This window comes from Mustela putorius, unplaced genomic scaffold, assembly GCF_011764305.1.
Source record: "Mustela putorius furo isolate JIRA1106 unplaced genomic scaffold, ASM1176430v1.1 tig00000997_pilon_pilon_pilon, whole genome shotgun sequence".
NCBI classification, from domain to species: Eukaryota; Metazoa; Chordata; class Mammalia; order Carnivora; family Mustelidae; genus Mustela; species Mustela putorius.
In genome coordinates, this window is record NW_025421527.1 from 1,394,583 (window position 1) to 1,414,835 (window position 20,253).

A 20,253-nucleotide genomic window follows, 5' to 3' on the forward strand; every position below is an offset into this window, starting at 1 on the left:
CCCTTTGGATCACTACATTTGTATCTTTAGGGTAAATACTGAGTAGTGCGATTGCTGGGTCGTAGGGAAGCTTGAGTATGAAGTCTTAAAGACAAAATAGCTTATGGATAATTTTTTTATGCACAAAAAGCATCTTCAAGGAAATAAATGATAATGGGGAAGTCTTATTGCCGGGGAATTAGTTTGCTAAGATCAAAACTGAGCAGCAGAGGCATGATTCAAATCATAAAGCGTCATATCCACTCCACTGCACCGAGCTCTGAGCCATTCCCGGCCTGCTTTTCTCTGCCTGGTGACTCAGTGTCTGCCCATGCGCTCAGCAACCATGTAGGTGAGAAGCCCCTGTTATGCACCGACACTGTGCTAAGCGCTGGGAATTGAAAGATGAAAAAGGAAGCCTAGGGTGTGGTGGGTGAGGCGGGGGGCAGAGACTGGGTGACCCAGGAAGCAGATTTGCGGGAGCCAACGTACAGGGCTGAGAAATCCTAGGGGGTTTTGGGGGAGACTCTAGAAACAGTCTGTGGTGACTGGAGCCCAAGATGGGAGATGTGGTGACATGGCATTAGGTCAAGCTTGACTAGAAGCAAGAGAACAGGAAAAGCCTCTTCTCCCAGAGCTGTGAGTCTGATTTTGCCTTGTAGGGGATGGGGGAGCTTCTGAAGGCTTTAAAGCACGGCTGAGACATTGTCAGCTTTGACTTTTAAGTCATAGCTCCCCTGGCCTTTCTCATATGTCGCCTCATGTCTACATCATGTGACTTCAAAGTTACACGCAATTACTGCGGTGAACTCTAGAAAGAGGAAATATTTGTGGGCTGACATTCACATAAGCACAGCTGGTCAGCTGTCCTGAGGGAGGCCATTCTGCTGGTGACTACTATGGGTCTTTCTCTACCAGGGTTCCTGCTCCTGCTTGGTCCTTTCACGGGTAAGTCTGTTCCTGCCATTGCCTCCCAGGCACCTCTACCTGCTGCACATTTCTCTTGCCAAGGGTAAGTTTCACTGAAGGTGCCGCCTCTCTGGGAGCCAGGCTGTGTGTGTGTGTGTGTGTGTGTGTGTGTTGCACGTGCTACCATCTCAGACCGTGCAGGCCCACACTGTGACCTCGTCATGCTCACATTTCCTCTGCTAACGAGTCACAGGGAGCCCTGGGCATCCCCACACAGGCAGACGGTGGGGGCATGAGATCGAGGACCTGCCCCATCTTCATCTTGCCATTTCAGTCAGGATCCTTTTACGTCTCTTTGCCTCTCCTCCCTCTCCCACCAGCCCCCATGAGTGACCCTTCATCATGAATTGGGCTTACTGTGTCCCCAAAATGACTCCAGTAGGGCATCTCAGCCTGACACTTAGTGGCTGTTTCTGTCCCTTTAGATTCTTATTGCTTGCTCCTGTCCCCGAGGACCTGAGCGGTGGCAAGAAATAGGCTTGGGAACCAGAGTTGGGGAACGAAGCGTTTGAGAAGTCTGCGTGAGGGGCTAGGCCCTGGTCTTGCTTTTGCTTTCATTCTCCTTCAGGGGAAAACCAGTGTGTGTCATTACGAATGTCATCTGCCTTGGGGTTGTCCCCACCCTAGTCTTAAGGGGTTCTCCTGTAAGCCGGCTGGTGAATCCCTTGATACATTTAAAACTCGGCAGTGAAGGGAAGGAAAAATTTTTCTTTACCCTTGAGGTCTCCTACCTGAACTAAGAACTAAATTTATGTGAGACAGATTAACAGGAGAAAAAAAACCCAAGGTTTTATGATATGGGCATGGGGGCCCAATAATGAAATTGAGACCTAAAAGAAATGATTGAAGAGGCAGTTTTTGTACTTTTTAGATAAAGTGACAATAAATCTGTGAGGAATTGACAGGACAAAGAAAACTTAACTCTGGGCACTTTGATTAGTAAGGAATTCTGAACAGACTTTGTGCTGGGGGAGTGAATTAGTAAAAAAGTAACAAGGGTTGTTTGTAAGCGTTCTTGGCTCTAACTTTCCCACCTCTGGCGATCAGGCTTCTCCTTCCCTCCTGGTCCAGGCAGGCTGCCTTTCACACGGGAGATCTGTTTCCTGCTTTCAGGGGACAGCAGAGGGTCTGAGTGTCCTCGTGCGGACTGGCTCTTAAGCCACTTATTTAAATAATCAGTAGGCCCCAGTGGCCCATCTTGGGTGGCCTGCCCTTGTCACCTATCACAGTTTATAAAGAACCTTTATCTAAGTTAAACAACAACACGACAACAGCAACAACTCTGATTCCCACAACAGATTTGTGATATAGATAAGGCACACAGGATTACACATATTTTATGATGACAGACGGAGGCTCAGGGAGATTAGGGGACATCTTCTGGTGCACGGTCTAGAAGGCAGCACGGCTGGCTGTGGGAATACAGCGGTGCCGTGGGAACTCGGAAAGCCGTGTCCTCGGCCACGGCCGCAGAACTGGTGTGGAGATTCCTGCGAGGTCCCCTCATCCCCACTTTCCTACCCCCACACAGGGCAAGCTCATCTGCGAGCTTGCATCTCTCCATGGTGTCCAGGCCAGGTGCTCTGCGGTCCCCACCCACAGGGGCATCCCCCGGGCACATGGCCAAATAATGGGTAAGACAGGTCCTGCCTTAGAAAATGTTCACAGTTCAGTTCAGTTCTGGAAACATCCATTGGGGCTCTTGTGTGTCAGGTCCTGTGCTGGCTGTAGGGTGGGAATGGGGGTCAGCAGGTCCCTGGGAGGAATTAGGTACGATGAGAGCCCACTGCTGGCCACACAGCATGGTTGACAGAGCACCGTCTTTGGGGTCGGGTGAACTTGGATCTTCATGAAACTTCTGCTGCTTCTGAGCTGGGGACTGGGGGCAAGTGTCTTAAGCTCTTTGTGTGTCTAGATGTTAATCTTTCAAATGGGAAGAAGAGCCCCCCACCTTCTTGGGACATCAGATAAGAGAACGTGTTTACCCTACTGGGCACGGTGTCTGGCATGGGGATTCGTGTCCTGATCTGATCCCTCTGTGTCTCCCCTCACTTGGATCCAGAAACAGGATTCAGACCAAGAGGTTCCACACACCCGCACGGCAGCAAACCCTGAGCCTAACGCACCCAGATACTCATTCCCATCCATCACTGTCCTTGGGGAGCTTGTGAACTATGCAGGAAGACATGCACACAGCATCTGTACGAATCTGGGTGAAGTCAATGCTTAAACCCAAATAAGCCAACAAAAGCGCAGAGGCTAAAGGAAACCGGGGTGGGCAGGGCTGGACCGGAAGTATGGAGCCCAGCCCGGGAGGAGCCCTTGACTGAGGCCTGATGCGCTACTGCGTCTGAGGTGGGAGGAGGAGCCACACTGTTCAGTCGCCTTGGGGGTCCCCCAGCCGGATTTCAGGTCCCACGTGGGGTGAGGAGGGGGCCGCTGATACCCACACCTGCCGCCCTGCTATGCTTCCCATCGGCGTGCACGATTCTCTGGATGCAGCCAAGGTAGCCCCACAGAAGACGTGGACGCCAGGCTGTTGAGTGAACTCTGGCTGGGGGCACAGAATGCAGACCTGCCTCCAGCTTGGGGTGCCCAGTCCCCCAGGACAGCAGCCCCCTCCCACCCCTTGGGCCCACACTTACCCTCCCAGGACTTCTTGGGTCAACTTGGCAAAGTGACTCACCACCTGGCCCGGGAACAGCGATGCGGCGGGCGGTCTTGTGTCCCACTCTGAATCAGGACCCAGATCCTTCCTGAGCCACTCCAAACCACTGAGCCGCACACCTGGGTCAGTTTCAGATTTTCTGTTTCCTGGGACAGCGTGGCAGTGTTGCAAAAATATTCCAACAGTCACACGACTGAGCACTGGTTTTTTGCATTTCTCGATGAGGGCGCTGGTGAGTTTCGGTCAGAGCGCGAACACGGTGCAGTCACCAGCTTGTTCCAGTGACATCAAGAATCTTGAATTACATTTAAGACCACAGAGTCCTGGAAGATGGCACTCCCTGCTTCACAGGTGAAAAAGCCAGGACTCAGAGAGGCATAAGTCACCTCCCAAGATCATACAGCTAGTACCTTGCAAGGGTTTCAACTTGGGCCGTCTGACTAGTGCCGTGGTGCTTCTGCTCTTCTCCCAAGTAGCTTGGTCTTGAATGACTGTCCCCTGACTCCCCTGCATCTTGCTTGGGCAGCCCAGCACTAGCCTTCCTTCTAGGAAGATGCTCGCAGAACCCAGGCGGAGCCTCAGAGCTCGCTTCTGCTCAACACAGACTGGACATGCCATGATGTGGGATGCTGCCGGGTGGCGCGTGCTCGTGTGGCTGGGCTAGCTGAGTTCTGACCGATTGCCTGGATCAGCAAGAGGGTGGCTCAGGGTAACCGCAGAGCTCGTCCCCCAAGCGCCTCCCAGAAACTTTCCTTGTTCTCCGTTCCACTCAGCATCTGCAGCCCTAGCCCAGCCTCTATGAATTATTGTTTTACATGTGAATTACTTACTGTAAATGCTGACGAAGGCCACTCTGCCAGGAAGGGAAGGGGCTGGCTTGTGCCCCTGTTCTACCAGCAGCCAGCTATGTCGTCTGAGGCAAGCCACGTCATTTCTTTGGGTCTCTATGGTCTCATCTATAAAATGGGAATAATCATCCCTTCCCTGACTCTCTCAGGCCTGTTGTGAGCCTCTGGCTTAGTCAGGCTGCTCTTGAAGCTTCTGATCTGTGTCTCTGCAGGGACAGGGGTTTCCGGACAGGAGCCAGACCCTGTGACAGTAACTGGGACCCTAGGAGGGTCTGTCACTCTGCCTCTGCAGCTACAGGCTGGACAGCCGGTGGAGAGCATCTCTTGGATGTCCCGTTCCTCCTCCATGGCCATAGCCACCGTAACCTTGGCAGAAGCAGGAGGGCCAGACACCTTCCACCAGGCAGACACCCGGTACTGGGGTCGTGTGAGTGTGGTGGGGCCAGGCTTCTCGCTTCAGATCAGCAACCTGAGCTGGAACGACGCGGGGCCCTACCGAGCCCACGTGAACCTGAGGGGCTCCCGCATCACCCGCACCCAGGAGTACCGACTGCAAGTGTATGGTGAGTGTCCCGCCTGCGGCCACAGGTGTGAGGCGGAGCCCGTCTTTCAGGCTTTCTCACGGCCTTTCCCACTTCTGTTTCAGTAACATTTACAGTTTTCCTGATTACAAAGCTAACAATGCACACTCACTGTAAAAAATACGAGAAACCACGTGAAGTAGAGTTGCCCGGGAGCATCTCCTGAACAATGTGAAGGCCCCGGATATGGCCCAGCCTGTGGCCGCAGAGCCCCTGTGTCTGTAGTGGGCAGAGAAGGGACCTCAGCCCCGAGAACTCAGTCACGCCACAGCCTTCTTGAGCTTGCTCGAGGCTGAAGTGAGAGTAGTCTGTCGGGTGAGGGGAAACTCATGGCAGCTAGATCTGCAGACGTGCAGGAGTGCTGGCGTCACACTGCTTAAAGGTACTTAAGGGTTCTTTCAGGAGGGAAAACTGCAAAAGAGACAACAGAGGTGGGGGCAGGCGCCCCAGCAGCAAGAAAGGCGAACTGATTCAGCCAGTAACGATACAGTAAGCCAGTTTTAGATTCAGACCGCTCATTACTCATACAGAATGTGAAAGAGTAACCTGAGTCCCTCACACCAGAAAGAATAACTAAAAGTACTGTTTGGCCACAATGCAGGGGCTGGAACACCCCATTGCCAGAGAACCAGCTCTGGGGGTGGTCTGCAGCTCTGTTCGGAGCAGGGGAGCAGGAAGCTCCTTCCTCAGGAATGCATCCCAGGGGAGACCGTGGGGTTGACGGAGAGGGTTTTCGGCATGTCAGGGCCACTGTCCTCTCCTGTTCTGGGAGGATCCCAGGGCATTTTGCTAAGACTCAGATCAGCTGTGGTTCCAGTCTTTGCCCGAGGGACAGTGGCCGAGGTTGCGAAGGGCAGTGGCCGAGCTGCCTGCTCCCCACCCCCCCACACTGGGAAGCAAAAAGGTGCAGGTGTGAGTGTGGACGAACATGGGGAAGGTCACCGACGGAGGAAAGGCAGAGAAGCTTTTCAGTCCGAGTCATGTACTGGGAAATACTCCTATTTGATGAGGCAACTTTTTTAGTGTGAGAAAATGGACTTGCTTCCTGGGGAGAAAGCGTTTCTGCCACAAATCAGGCCTGGGTAGGCCATGGCCCTGTTCTCAGACAGCTCGAGGGCACACCGGGGTTTCGGGGACCTTGGTGGGAGTAGGGTGGTCCAGGACTGGTGGGAGAGCCCCTCTCGTCTGCCCCAGCGAAGCGGAAACAGCGAAGGAAACAGCCGGCAGTTTGTCCTTCTCAGGGAGCTCTCCAAGTCACTGCGACCTCACGTCAGCCCTATAGCCGGCAGCAGGAGACGGGTTTTTCTTCTGGGCTGCCGAAACCAGTCTCAGAGAAAAGTGACCCAGAGATAGAAAGTGGCAGAGTCAGAATTAGAACTCAGGCGCCCTGATGCCACATCCTGAGTGTCTGGTTTGTCCTGTGTTAGTGGGCTTGAGCGAGAGAGGATGCTGAGGGAAAGGGGCCTGCAGGGGGCGTCGCGGAGGAAGGATCTGGGCTCCAGAGGACCACGCGGAGGGGAGGCAGCCCAAAGTCACCCAGCCTGCCTTCTCCCCAGGGGGCATTCTGGGTGGGGGGGGGGGGGCCCTATTTTTGCCCAGTAGAGCTGCCCCTGGGGCTGCCGTCAGGTGGCAGGAAACAGAGCAGACTTCTCCCACAGCCGTGGCTCTGCAGCCTGTCCCGTCCACTTCTCCCACAGCCGTGGCTCTGCAGCCTGTCCCGTCCACTTCTCCCACAGCCGTGGCTCTGCAGCCTGTCCCGTCCACTCTCTCAGCGACTCTTCCTGTCACTCTCAAACTCACTGGCTCCGGCCTGGGGACACAGCCAGAACGTGGAAACCTTAAGGAAGCATCTGAGCTCCTGGTCCTGGGGAAAGGGGGGAGGTGCGGGTTGAAGGGAGTACACGGGAGTGGGAGAGTGGGAGAGCCCTCAAAGGCCAAGGGCCAGATCTTCTGGGAGCCTCGATGGGCCTCTAGGAGCTTGGGCATCCGGGGGCTGGAGGTGTCCTGCAGAGACCCTTCCTGAGAAGAGATGTAATCACAACACGGTTCTGTGAGGTATGTACACACAACCTTCATGCAGTTAGTGTGGGGGTGGGAACCCAGGCTTGGGGGACAGATCCGTTGGGTTTGGGTCTGGGAATCCTCATTTAATAGACGGGACTCTGGACAAGTTACCTGAAGCTCTCTGAGCCCATTACACAGAGTAGGTGCCCAACCTCTGCTCCCTACTTCACACAGTGGTTCTGGGAATCAGTGATGCTCGGCGGCCAGGCCTCGTGAAGCCCGAAACTCTCTAGTAGCTGTGGGCAGATTCTGCCTCCCTTTCTCCTTGTGCATATTCAGGAGGAGGCAGAGTCTTGGCCTCAATGCCTTGTGCCTTCTGCCCTGTGAAGGGAGGCCACACAGTCCTCGGTTGGTTCATTTTGTGCCCACAGAGCAGCTGGCCCAGCCCCGTGTCACACTGAGCTCCAGGATCGGTGAGAATGGACACTGTATCTTCATCCTGACGTGTGTGGCCGACAGCAGAAGAGGCTCTGTGACCTACAGCTGGCTACCTCGGGGACCCCGGACGGTTGTGTCCCATGGAGGGTCTGTCCTCAGTGTTTCCTCAGGGCCCGGGGACAGGGCTCTGACCTTCACCTGTGTGGTCAAGAACCCAGTCAGTAACAGCAGCTCCCTCCCCGTCTCAGTGCCGTCCTCATGTCCAGGTATCTGGGACCTGAGCACGCTCTGTGCCCTGGGGCTCTTGAGTGGACAGAGGTGGGGCGCAGAGTCCGCTCAGGCCCCGGGGAGAACACTGTCGAGGGAGTGGGCTGGGTGCGTTGGGGCAGTGTGGTCGGGGGAGGGTGGGGAAGGCCCACCGGAGCCCGTGTGGACGCTGGAGGGGTTTGGGCAGGAGGAGCCCCACCGGGCCTGGGTGGCCCTGAGCGCATAGGGGAGAACCTGGCATTGAAGCTGTGGTTTTCTGTCTGTCTGCAGGGCCAGGAATCCTGGGAGGGGAGACCGTGGGGGAGACGGTGACCGGTCTCCTCGGGGACTTGGCCATTTTGCCCCTGGAGCTCCCAGCTGGGCAGGAAGTGGAAAAGGTCACCTGGAGCTCTGGAGGGCTTGCTGCCGTTATGCAACGAGGGCCAGGAGGCCAGCCCGTCCTGGCTGCCGGGACTCAGACACTGAGCAGCAGACGGTGGCATGCCCTCCCCGACAGCTACTCTCTTCAGATCAGGCCCCTGACGCTGCAGGACTCTGGCCGCTACAGAGCCTGGATTACCCTGCAGAGTCCCCCGATCAACATCACCAAGGATTTCACCCTGCGTGTCTATGGTGAGGGGCGTGAAGGGCTCACGTTTGAACTTTGACCTTTCCTCTCTCCCCTGCTTGGCCAGACCAGAGTCTGCTCAGAGCTCGAACTTTCCTTCCTTGCACAGAGAAGCTGCAGGAGCCCAATATCACTGTCAGCTCCCAGATCATGAAGGGTGGGACCTGCTACATCACTCTGATCTGCTCCCTGCAACAGGCCGGAGAGGACGTTCAGTACAGATGGGCACCCCTCGGCCAGGGGGCAGTTATGTCCCACGGAGGAACCACTCTCCACGTCTCCTGGAGACCGGGAGCCAGTGACAGCTATCGCTGCACTGCCAGCAACCCGGTCAGCCAGAGATCCAGCTCCATCCCCGCAGGGCCACTCTGCTCAGGTAACCCCTCCCTGGGGTGAGCCCTCCTCCCTGTGGGGCCAGGGGCTCAGCACCTCCACCTGCTATCCTCCTGGTGGAAGGAAGGGAGGGTTGGATTTTCCACAGCAGGGAGTGTCTCTGGGGTGGCAGGAAATGCGGGCTCTGGGGCCACCCTGAGTGCCCCAGCCCCTGTGCCTGGGCACTCACCTCACTCTTGGAACTCCCCGAAGGGAAGAGCTTCCCCCAGCCCACGCAGTCCTGCCCAGACCACTGAGGAGGCATCCCAGACGTCCCTGGCCATGTCCTCAGTGAAGCCTGGAGCTGCTGTAAGATGGAAATCCCAGGCTGTGCTCCTCCAGCACTGAGGGTGGCCTCTCCCGGTTTCCATAGTCCGTGGCAGGACACTGCCCCAGTGACACCAACTCATGGTGTCCCTTGCCTCTTCTCGGCTGCCTTCTGAGCATCTCTCCGCTCCTGTCTCTGGTGCCTTACCAACCACTTGCTCTTCCACCCTTTGTGGCTGGCTGCCCCCAGCGGCCTCCTCATTACTAAGTTCAGGGCCACTCCTCACTTGCGTTCTCCTCAGCTCACTCTCCTCGGGGGCCCTGGGCCATTGGCTCCTGGGGCGCCTTCTCTTGCATCGCAGTCCTTTAGGGTCCTGCCCAGGCCTTTCTGTTGCCCCGGGGCAGAAAGCTGGGTGTCGTTACGAACCCCCGTTTCCCACTGCTGCTTGCCTGTGCTCAAGCTCCCAGTTACTCCACTCTCTCCCCTCTGGACCCCCTGCTGGTCACGCTGCTGGGGAGAGTTCTGAAACAGAGATGCTCGGGTTACTTTTCTGCTTTAAACCTTGTGGTGTCTGCCCACCAAGGTATAAAAATATTATCCCCTCTACATTCATTTAAGCAACTCATGTTTACAGAGCATTTATGATTATTATTATTGTCATTTTAATTGAGGTATAGTTAATGTATAATATTAGTTCCAGGTGTGTAACACTGTGAGTCAACATTTATATCATCATGAAATGCTCACCAAGATGTGTCCCACGCAGAGTTATTACAGTATCATTGACTATATTTCCTATGCTGTACTTTTCACTCTCACGACTTATTCCTTGAAGGAGCATTTTATAACCTGACAGAGCATTTTTTTTTTAAGAGAGAGAGAGCATGTGTCTGTGTGCAAGTGGGGATGGGGGGAGCAGAGAGAGAGGGAGAGAAAATCTAAAGCAAGCTCCACGATCAGTGCGGACCCCAATGTGGGGCTCGATCCCCTGACCCTGAGATCATGACCTGAGCCAAAACCAAAAGTCAGATGCTTAACTGACTGAACCACCCAGGTTCTCCTTACAGAGCATTTTAAAAAAGAATTTGTTTTGTCAGAGAGAGAGAGAATGAGAACACGGGGTGGGGAAGAGAAGCAGAGGGAGAAGCAGACTCCTCACTGAGCAGGGAGCCCAATGTGGGACTTGATCCCAGGACCCTGAGATCATGCCCCGATTCAAAGGCAGATACTTCACTGACTGAGCCACCCAGAGCATTTTTCAAAAAGATTTTATTTGTAAGTCGACTCTATGCCCAATGTGGTGCTTGGACCCCTCACCTTGAGCTCGAGAGTTGCATGTTCCACCAGCTGAGCCAGCCAGGCACCCCCAGAGCATTTTTAAGGTGTCTTGTGTTATTCTAGGAATTGATGGTAGAGTGAAACAGAGGTTTGGATGAATGGGCAGTCCTCAGGGAACTGTCACAATTGTCACAAGGTGCAGCTCACCCTACTAATGATTTGGTTGGGTACTGCACATGTTGTATTTGGGGCTTCACCTGTGTCTGTCTTCTCCTTTGAATGAGACCAAAGCCCATTTTCATCCTCTCTATATCTCCAATACACAGCATGGAATAGGCCTGGAAAATGTGAATCCGACAGTGATTCGGGGAGCAGCCAGTGCCGGGTGTAACGAGGCACAAGGAAACGTGGTAGTTGGCTGTGGACACTAATGTTCTCCCTGCCTCTCCATGGGGCCCAGAGGGCAGTTCATCTCTGTCCCCCAGACTCAGCTTCCTTAAGGGCCTCCAGTCCCCTGAATCCTCTTGGAATCTCTTCCCCTGCCTGCCTGTCTTCTGTCTCTTGTCTTCCCTTCCTTTTACCCCAGTGGTTAACCTGTTGTCATTGTTTTATTCAGCTTCCTTCCTACTCTACTCCTGGAAGAAGGAATTTCTTCTCATTTTGATCCTGGGAGCTTTGCAGATTGAGTAGATTGACAAGTGGAGAAGCCAAGAGGACTGTGAGAAGGTGTCACCCTGTGAGACACAGAGATAAAGAATTCTGTCCCTGAAGCGCCACCTGCCAGCATCTCCTGGTGAGAGAGAAATCAGTCCCTGTTAATACATAAAACCTATTTCATTTACATACAGTTCAAAATTGTCAAGAAACTGCTACATATCGTCTGTTTAAAATAATCTGTTTATGTTTTATTTAATCACCTTTTAGAGTGTTCAGACAGAAAAGAGGACTTATTCATTTATTCATTTAAGAAAAGTTGCATGTTTGTGGGGCGCCTGGGGGGCTCCGTTGGTTAAGCCTCTGCCTTCAGCTCAGGTCCCGATCCCAGGGTCCACATTGGGCTCTCCACCCAGCAGGGAGCCTGTTTCCCCTGCTCTCTCTCTGCCTCCCTCTCTGCCTACGTGTGATCTCTGTCTGTCAAATAAATAAATACAATCTTAAAAAAAAAAAAGGTTTGTGAGATGATTAAGTGTTGTGAATATACGTATTCATCTTCTGTTAACTTTGAAGTAAATGGGCTAAGAGAGCCCAGATTGAACTTAAATTTCATCTTCTTGGAGCAGTCTTTTGATCACCTTATTTATCCAAATCTTTTCTCTTATTCATAATCATTGTACCCAGCTCAATTTTGTCAAAATTATCACAATTTGTAAATACATATTGATTCGTTGGATTTTTTTTTTTCTGCTCACTTTCTGTCTCCCCCACAAGATGTTTAGCTCCAAGAGCTGTATCTGTTTAGTTCACAACATAAATTCGATGGCAATAGAGTACTTAGCTTATGGCAGATATTTCATTATTTTTTGAATGAATGAATAAGTCATGGATGAGAGTTAAGAAACTTTTTTCTTAAGATCCAAGGACTATCAGATTTCATAATCATTTGGGATCTGTGCCATTGTGTGCGTTTTCTTTCTGCTTTTGATAGAGGAGGAAGGAAATGGAATCCTTATCCTGAAATTTCTGTTGTCAGGCCATCTCAGGCAACCACCTTGGCATTCAGATTATGCTGAGCTGAAAACAGTCAAGGCTCAAAAGACTTAGGGAAGAAGCTTTGACAACCCCCAGTCCCAAGAATGTAGACAGAGGACCAGCTGCAAGAAGATGAACATCACTATAGATAACTACAGTATAAGAGGAACTAAAGGTGGCAGACAGGGAGGAATTTAGCAAATTCTGTTAAAATTCCTCTCTGTGTCCAATTGTTTCTGTGTGGCCTTGCAGACATTTGTTTTTATCATTTATTCTTTTTCACCTTCCTGGGAATTTACTTCCTTCCCTTCGAAGTCCCAGACCGCTATCCTCTTCTCCTTATATCAGGTCGACACATGGTCCCCATTTTGCCTGTCTTTGGAATTTCCGTGTATATGTGGATTTAATTTGTACAAAACTAAATCTGATTTTCTCCTGTCAACCTGTCTGTGACAATTTGATTATTTGTCTAGCTAGAAGGATCTTGAATAGCAGAAGAAATTCTTTCTTCCCAACATCTTCTAAGGAGTTTGCTTGCATCTAAGTAGTTTGCTTGACCCTCTGTAATGGGTTTCTCCCACTGCAGTCACTGAAATTTTAGAAGCACAACTCCTCTGGCCCAGACACACTGACTTTCTTCCTTGCAGGTCTCACTGTGTCCAGAGTCTTTGCACGGGCTCTGCCCTCGGATAAAGCTCTCCTGTCCTGTAAGGAAGTCCTAGTTACTGGTAGACTTCAACTCAATCATCATTGTGTGGGAGAAGCCATCCCTGATCCTGGCAACAGCCCCCATTACAGGTTATCCTTATACTATGCTTCTTTTGTTTATACAAGTCGTTGTTGCTGTGGTGGTATTTGGAGATAATTTGATTCTTGGCTTCTAAAAAGGAAACTCTTTTCTCTCTCTAATGCACCAACTACAGGAAAACTTCTCTGTTCTTTTCTACTCAAAATGAACACATTTGACACTAAATGTGTGGCTTTCCCCCTACACGAACCAATTCTCCAACACCAGCTAGGTGTCCTACAAGTCAATGAAGATTTGACACTATTTACTTAGTGTCAGATCCCACAAGTGAGGGGCTCAGTCCCAAAAGACTGCTCCCGCTTCAGAGGCCAATTACAAGTCTGGGCCCGCCATACTTCTGATAGAGGTTTATGAGGTATAGTCTAAGGCTTCCATAACTCCCTCCTGGGGGTCAAGAGTTTGCTAGAATGGCTCACAGAACTAAGGAAAAACAGTTTACTTACTACATTACTGGTTTATTACAAAAGGAAACATCTCAGGAATAGTCAAATGGAAGAAATGGACGGGGCAAAGTATGTAGGGGGGTGTGTGGAGTGTCTGTGCTCACTCTAGGTGTCCCACTCCCCAGAACCTCCATGTGCTCCCCAATCTGGAAGCCCTCTGAACCCCTCTGTCTGGGGTCTTTTTATGGAGGCACCATTATGTAGACATGATTGATTAATCACTGAACTTTGGTGACAGAATTTTATCTCCAGCCTCTCTCCCTTCCCTGGATGTTGGGGGTAAAAGGTAGGGAATTTGGGGAAAATAGGGCTGAAGTTCCAACCCTCTAACCATTTCGTTGATTCTCCAGGCAACCAGCCCTGAGGCTATCCAGGCGCCTCCAGCCACCAGTCATCTCATTAGTATAAAAAACCACTCATCTCTTTCAAGATTCCAGGGATTTTAGGAGCTGTTTCGGAGGAAACGGGGAGGAAGACCAAATCTATACTATTATCTTTCAATTTCACAGCCTCCCTCAGAATTAAGCACCGGAAGGATAGAGACCTCTGTTTAGTCACTGCTCTATTTTCTGTGTTCAGCACAGTATCTGGTGCTTGGTGGTGCCCAGTAAGGAATGCGTGCGCGGTTGAGTGAACGCCTGCCTGACATGGTACAGACACCTTCTCTCCTCCCCCACCAGAGTTTCTGTATTTATGAGCTGTATTAACAGCTCCTACACCCCAAACCACACAGCTTTGGGTGCTGCATTTGGTGGACCTTGATGTGAAAGGTGGCTTCCTGCCCCAACACGCGGGTAGTTTCCTTTATCTGCTGACTGAGCTCATGAGGTGAATGCTTTTTCTGCACATGGATTTGGAAATGTTCCTACTGAGAGTCCAGGCTTCAGATCTATCTTCAGTCCAAGCCCAGTATCCCTGGGCTTGATTTTAGTCACTGGTTTAAAAAGAGGGAGGGAGGGCTGATTCTCATTATTTCACCATTCAGACTGGCTTAGAGGAGAAGGGGTGGGCACAGATGTGTTCTAAACCCTGCAGGCAGCCAGGCCTTAGTCTCCCCTCCCGATCTTTGCCTGCTCTGAAGCTCCCCCAACCTCAAACCACCCACTCTGAGGCAGAGTAATCTTTTCCTCTGATCACCACATTTTAGGGGCTTCACTCTTCTTCCCACCTCATTCTCACCTGGAGGAGTCACTTTCCGTCTTCTCCCACTGCACGCCTCCCACCCCCAAGACGGGGGGTCTCAGAATTTCCCCTCAACTCCTCACAGTGGGTCGCACCTCTTTATACTCGCTGAACACTTATTTAAAATTTCTTCCGCTCCATTATGTAATACATCCTTTCTCATTAAGGAACTTTCAGAAAATTAAGATAAGCCGAAGAAAACCAAGCCACTGAAGTTATCACCTGCCCCACAAAACCCAGCTTTCGTATTTTGATGTTTTTTCTCCTAAATTTTTCTTTGCATTGATGTTTTAAAAACATGGTTGTACTCATACAGCACATTAAATTTCACTTTGTACTTTCCTTCACTCGTGATATTGTAGGGCAGGGAAAGTAATCTTCTCTGTACCTTCCTAGATTCTGTGGCTAAGACTCTCCACCTCCCATAACAAAAGATTAACAAGAGAAAAAAAAAAACACAGAAGTTTAATAACATGTATGCCTCCTGTATACTATGTAGAGATACCCAGGAAACTGAGTAAAACTCCCTGAAATGCCCCAAGCCACCATCTTAAATATCATCTTCAGCTAAAGGCAAAAGGAAGGTGTTTTGAGGGGGAAGCTTTTTCTGGGAAGTTATCAGGAAAAGGACAGTAAAGAGTGTCATTGTCAGGTAGTAAGATTCTTTTATAATTCAGATTCATCCTTCTCTTTCTAATATAGGAGGGAGACACCTGTACATTTGGAGATTTCCTTTGTAAATGTAATTGTCCCTTACAAAAGAGACAAAAGATCTTCTGCATCTGTTGTTTCTTTAAAATAATCAACTGAACATAACCCTTATGATCAAGAGGCATATTTTGGGCTGGCACTCTCCACTACCCTTCAGTCATTACACTTGCTAGCTTTATAACCCGTAATTCCTAACATCTGTGTCTCGTCACCTTTCCCTGTGGTTAGAGTCTTAGGTAGTTTCATAGAACATCACTATAACATCACTATAACAAATGGCAAAGTAATAAATAGTTTTGTATGTAAATCTCATGGTGTCTTTTTGAGACAATATGATTTTCCATCCCATTCTTGCCCAGGAAGCATTGTTTTTAAGTTCTTTCAACACAAGAAAATAAACTCCCAATTTCTCTCTCTCCTCCTGCCCCCTTTGCTATAAGCCAGTGCTGACACAAATTTCTAGGTCCAAGGGAGAAGGGGGTGGGATTATGGACATTGGGGAAGGTATGTGCTTTGGTGAGTGCTGTGAAGTGTGTAAACCTGGTGATTCACAGACCTGTACCCCTGGGGATAAAAATATATATGTTTATAAAAAATAAAAATTTAGGGGCGCCTGGGTGGCTCAGTGGGTTGAAGCCTCTGCCTTCGGCTCAGGTCATGATCCCAGGATCCTTGGATCGAGTCCCACATCGGGCTCTCAGCTCAGCAGGGAGCCTGCTTCCTCCTCTCTCTCTGCCTGGCTCTGCCTACTTGTGATCTCTGTCAAATAAATAAATAAAATTTAAAAAAAAATTAAAATTAAAAAAAAAATTTCTAGGTCCAAGACGGACCACTTCTGTCCAAGGTGCCATGTAAGCAAACCAAAAGTTGCATAACTTTTATGTTCCTGCAAATGCTCTGTTTGATCAGAAATCCAGTGGTATTTCCAGCCCACTAATTTCCAAATGCCAAGCCAACCTGGGACCTTTTCATTCCAAAGGAGTCTGATTTTGTGGCTCTAGTCATTCAGATATTTTCTGTTTTTCTCTTCTTCGTTCTTTTTTTTTTTTTAACTATGTGTTTTTTTTTTTTTAAGATTTATTTATTTATTTATTTGACACAGAGAGAGTGATCACAAGTAGGCAGAGAGGCAGGCAGAGAAGGGGTGGGGAAGCAGGCTCCCCGTGGAGCAGAGAGCCTGATGCGGGTCTCGATCCCAGGACCCTGGGGTCATGACCTGAGCTGAAGGCACCCAGGCGCCCCTCATTCTTTATTTTTGATCTTACAAAGTCTTCTAGCCTTCTGCCCCATTTTGCACATCTCCAAATGGAGACTGCCCCCTTCATGAAGCGTTTAATAAAGCTTGTTTGTATTATCTGCATTTTGTTAGTCATTTTTTTAACACCATTGAAGGGGAGCAGAATACACCAGCCCAAAATATATCACCCACGCTTTGGCATGTGCATTATTTTGAAGTGAAGTCAATCAAGACCCAGCAGACTCACGAAAAGATTTTTGCCTCTCCATTATTACCTGATAACATTTAGAAAGGGAGTCTGAACCAGAAAGAGAGCCACTACCAGAGGTAATGTTTTCATCTGAGAGACTTAGCTGCCTGGCAGGGCAGACACCATATATAATACACTTGGTCTTCTCATTCTCCTGTGAATCGTGTTCCTCCCCTTTGAAATCTCAGACCTCTACCCCTTTCCTTAGTTCAAGATGGTATAAAACCCTTAATTGCCTGAGAAGTTTTGAGTCTCATATTTTTTATGGGGCTCTCATACATATAAGATCAAGATTTTTGACTTATTAATCTGGCTTTTGTCAATCTAATTATTATACCAGCCAAAGAACCTAGAAATAAAGAAGAGAAAATTTCTCCTCTCTTCTCCAGACACCTTCTTTTAAGGGCTGATTCTTCATTTTAATGCTTCTGCATCTTATGCTAAGTTGACATGGGAAATTAACCATTTCCCCCCATATTATTCCCTTCCTTAAGCATCATGAGCCATGTATGAATCTTCTACTACATACCATGTACTCACAGTTGTTTCATATAATCCCACATTGCAAACCTTATAAGGTTTAGAAATAAGAAAGTAGAAGTTCACAGAACCCAAGTCTTTGGCAAAGGTCATTCTGCTAGTTAGGGCTTTTGACCCAGGCCTGCATGTCTCTAAAAACTATGTCCTTTTCTCCATGCTACACCTGGGGAGGGAGATCCACCCCTCTTTTGAGCTCCATCTTCCTCACCCTCCTTTGGTGAATGATGGCTGGTAGGTAGAGTGGGCACTGGTTGTTGTTGTTTTTAATAGCTTTGATCACATACTGAAGTTTCTCCTTGTCTCAATTTCAACATTTGTAGAAGGGTCATAAGCCCAGCTTGCCTCATGGGAGTCATGTGAGAACAAAACGACAGAATGAAACGTCACATAAAAGCAACCAGCCCTTTGCAAAGGTTGTGAGATGTGAATGGGCATGGGAGAAGGCATTTGGAAACACCGTAGAAAACTCACCTGTTGTTGGGAGGTTCGCCTTACTCAGGAAATCCCCACCCTCCTAGCCAACTGTGCTCTGCTTCCATGTTGTCTCTTCTAATGCTTTGTAAAACTTGGTCTTGCCCAAAATCCCTTGAGAAGAGTACCCAGTGCTTCTGAGTCAGTGTGTTCCCCAATCCATGAGTTACTTTCTTTTGAATGAAGGACTTCAAACAACACTGTTTCAGCTGTTTCATTTAACAGTTTACACCCCTCAGACCTAGGGCATCAGATGCCTCCCCAATATTTTCCTTCAAGATGTGTTCAGAAACATATCAAAAGCAGCTGTCCTCCCCCCCTGTTTCTCATTTCATTAAAAAGGTAAACTGTAAAAGGGAGGCAGGGATTATGTCTGTTTTATTCGCCAGACTGACCTGGCAGAGATCCTCAATAAATATTCATTAAGTGATTTATGTGACTTTAAATATTTACATATGATCACCCCTAATTCCAAGTCTTTTCAATAGATTCTAAATGTATCTTCAGGTTCACTTTCTCCGTTGAGATGGCTCTGGCTTCTCACTGGCAGCACAGAGTGGAAATGAAGCTGGGGCTGCGGTCCTTCATTGTCCTCAGGTCAAGCACACTTTGGAGTATCCATCCAGACAAAACCAGTCTTCTGCCTGGCTTCTCTGTCCTCATACACTTTGGCTCCCAAGTCCTACGGATTCACACCTGCCTCTCTGGTTATGGGGAATTTGCAGTCAGATCCGCTGCTAATGCCCACAGAACTCATTCATGATGAACCAATTTCATGAGAGCAGAGAGCACACCCGAGCAAAATCAGTGTAAGCTCAGCACAGTACCAGGCACATTGGTAATGAGTTAGTTAAGGAATCCATTTCTGGGGACTACATCTGCTTTTTCTGGAAATATCTGTCATTCCTAGGTTCTCACTCTTTTGGTCACCAGACTCTTGGTCTAGTCCTATCTCCAAGCCCTGGAATGGGAGTTGTCATTCCTATGATCGGACAGTGAATGTACATTTCAATAGAGATACTTTTAAGCCTCTTCCTTGGGACTGGCTGATCAATTCACAGTAACATTTCCAGGAAGAGACCGTTACACATCTGGGGGTTGAGGAGATTTCTCAGGAGTGAATGGAATTAGGAACTCAAATCTGAAGGAGCATAGAGGATAGTTATTCTGGAAGGAAGTCAGTGTTCTTCATTCTTCCTCAGTATTTCCAGTCAATTCAGTGATTTATTTTTCTTTGAGGCGAGGCAGAAGGGACGCGCTGCTGTTTAGATGACATTCTTATGGGCAAATAACCTTGGTGTGTTTGGTGATGTGAGTGGAGACTGGGGTTGCTCCGTCTGTTAGGCAGATAGAAAGATGCAGGTTGCTGGAGGTGAGAGGGCGCTGGATCCCACCAGGAGACCCCACCATCCCAGACACCCTTCCTTGCTAAGGTCATCCAACCCAAACCTCCCGCTGTAGAGATACTGTTACTTAAGGTTAAATCACATTTACTTTTTTGAACGCTTTATGAACTGAACTTTACTTCCAATAATCCTATTATCTTCCCCATTACTATGCAAACTGCTTTACTCATTCTTGATTTTTCTGACCTGGTTGGAAGAGGAGACAGGAAGGTATCACTATTTCTGCCAGGTATGATCTGTGAGGGAATAAGCTTTAAAACTTAGCCCATTAGAGGCGGCTGGGTGGCTCAGTAGGTTAGGGCCTCTGCCTTCGGCTCAGGTCATGATCCCTGGGTACTGGGATCGAGCCCCGCATCAGGCTCTCTGCTCCACAGGGAGCCTGCTTCCTCCTCTCTCTCTCTCTCTGCCTACTTGTGATCTCTGTCTGTCAAATAAATAAATAAAATCTTAAAAAAAAAAAAACAAAAAACTTAGCCCATTAGTAGTCTGGGGAGAGGATGTAAACCAGACGTAACATAGCTAGATCACAAAGAAAAGTATTAAAAATCTCTCTTGCCTCCAGCTTACTGGTAGCTCAGAAGCAAGCTGGAGTTGTCTCCCCAGCAATCTCTCCCTTCTGAGGCACAGCCTGAGCCATGGGCTTTTCTCCATCCAAATCCTCAGGACCCTACTGATTTTCTTGATCATCTCTACCTAGAACCTCTCTCTCTGTCTGTTTGTTCCATATTACTCCATTCGACTCATAATTCTCACTTATTCCATATATTCTTGTATAACCCTAAACAAAGGGAAAGGGAATGTGCCGGGGAAATTTTAATACCAGAGAATACAAGATCGCTGGGGCCCGACACAGTTTCAGCTAAGCTCGAACCAGCAAAAAGGATGAGACAAGTAAGGTGAATCGCGGCTCTAAAGCTTCTTACCTTTTGGGGTATTTGCACAGAGGCGTAAAGTGTATTCGCTAGTATTTGTTGACACTCTGGAATGGTGTCCTGTTAAAAAAAAGAAAAAAGCAATCATAGGTCACCTAGACAAACCCAAAGAGACGGGCAGAACCCAGGAAGGAAAGCCGAGATGGGAGGAAGAGCAAGGCGGAAGAGAGCTTCTGGCCCAGGGGTGGGAAAGGGAGGAGCTCTTGTTGGTAAGTGCTATTATAATTAGTGATAACATTTTTCCAAGAAGCAATTGCCAGATTTCTAAATTGTGTTGTGTTTAAATAAATAAAAACATGGATAAT

At 49.2% G+C, this 20,253-nt stretch overlaps 2 protein-coding genes across 5 annotated transcripts in view; one reads left to right on the forward strand and one right to left on the reverse strand.

Annotated features, from left to right (window-relative positions):
* LOC101689607 (SLAM family member 9) overlaps positions 1 to 20,253 on the forward strand; it is a 22,594-nt gene continuing 2,341 nt past the window's right edge. The window contains exons 1-7 of one of the 4 annotated variants that reach the window (XR_006608527.1): positions 4 to 927; positions 4,677 to 5,027; positions 7,481 to 7,753; positions 8,025 to 8,366; positions 8,471 to 8,737; positions 10,896 to 11,072; positions 12,616 to 12,766. Coding sequence is in view for 1 of the 4 variants with exons in the window: in XM_004775881.3 (XP_004775938.1) it covers positions 879 to 927; positions 4,677 to 5,027; positions 7,481 to 7,753; positions 8,025 to 8,366; positions 8,471 to 8,737; positions 10,896 to 10,969 (1,356 nt within the window). In the remaining 3 variants the exon portion in view is untranslated. Of the gene's footprint in view, positions 928 to 4,676; positions 5,028 to 7,480; positions 7,754 to 8,024; positions 8,367 to 8,470; positions 8,738 to 10,895; positions 11,326 to 12,615; positions 12,767 to 20,253 lie in introns of those variants that run through there. The other 3 variants (XR_201079.3, XR_006608526.1, XM_004775881.3) reach the window with 3 other exon arrangements.
* SLAMF7 (SLAM family member 7) overlaps positions 17,971 to 20,253 on the reverse strand; it is a 17,130-nt gene continuing 14,847 nt past the window's right edge. The window contains exons 6-7 of the mRNA XM_004775880.3: positions 19,940 to 20,008; positions 17,971 to 18,947 (exon numbers count right to left, since the gene is read on the reverse strand). Of these exons, the coding sequence (XP_004775937.2) occupies positions 18,876 to 18,947; positions 19,940 to 20,008 (141 nt within the window). The 3' untranslated portion in view covers positions 17,971 to 18,875. The remainder of the gene's footprint in view (positions 18,948 to 19,939; positions 20,009 to 20,253) is intronic.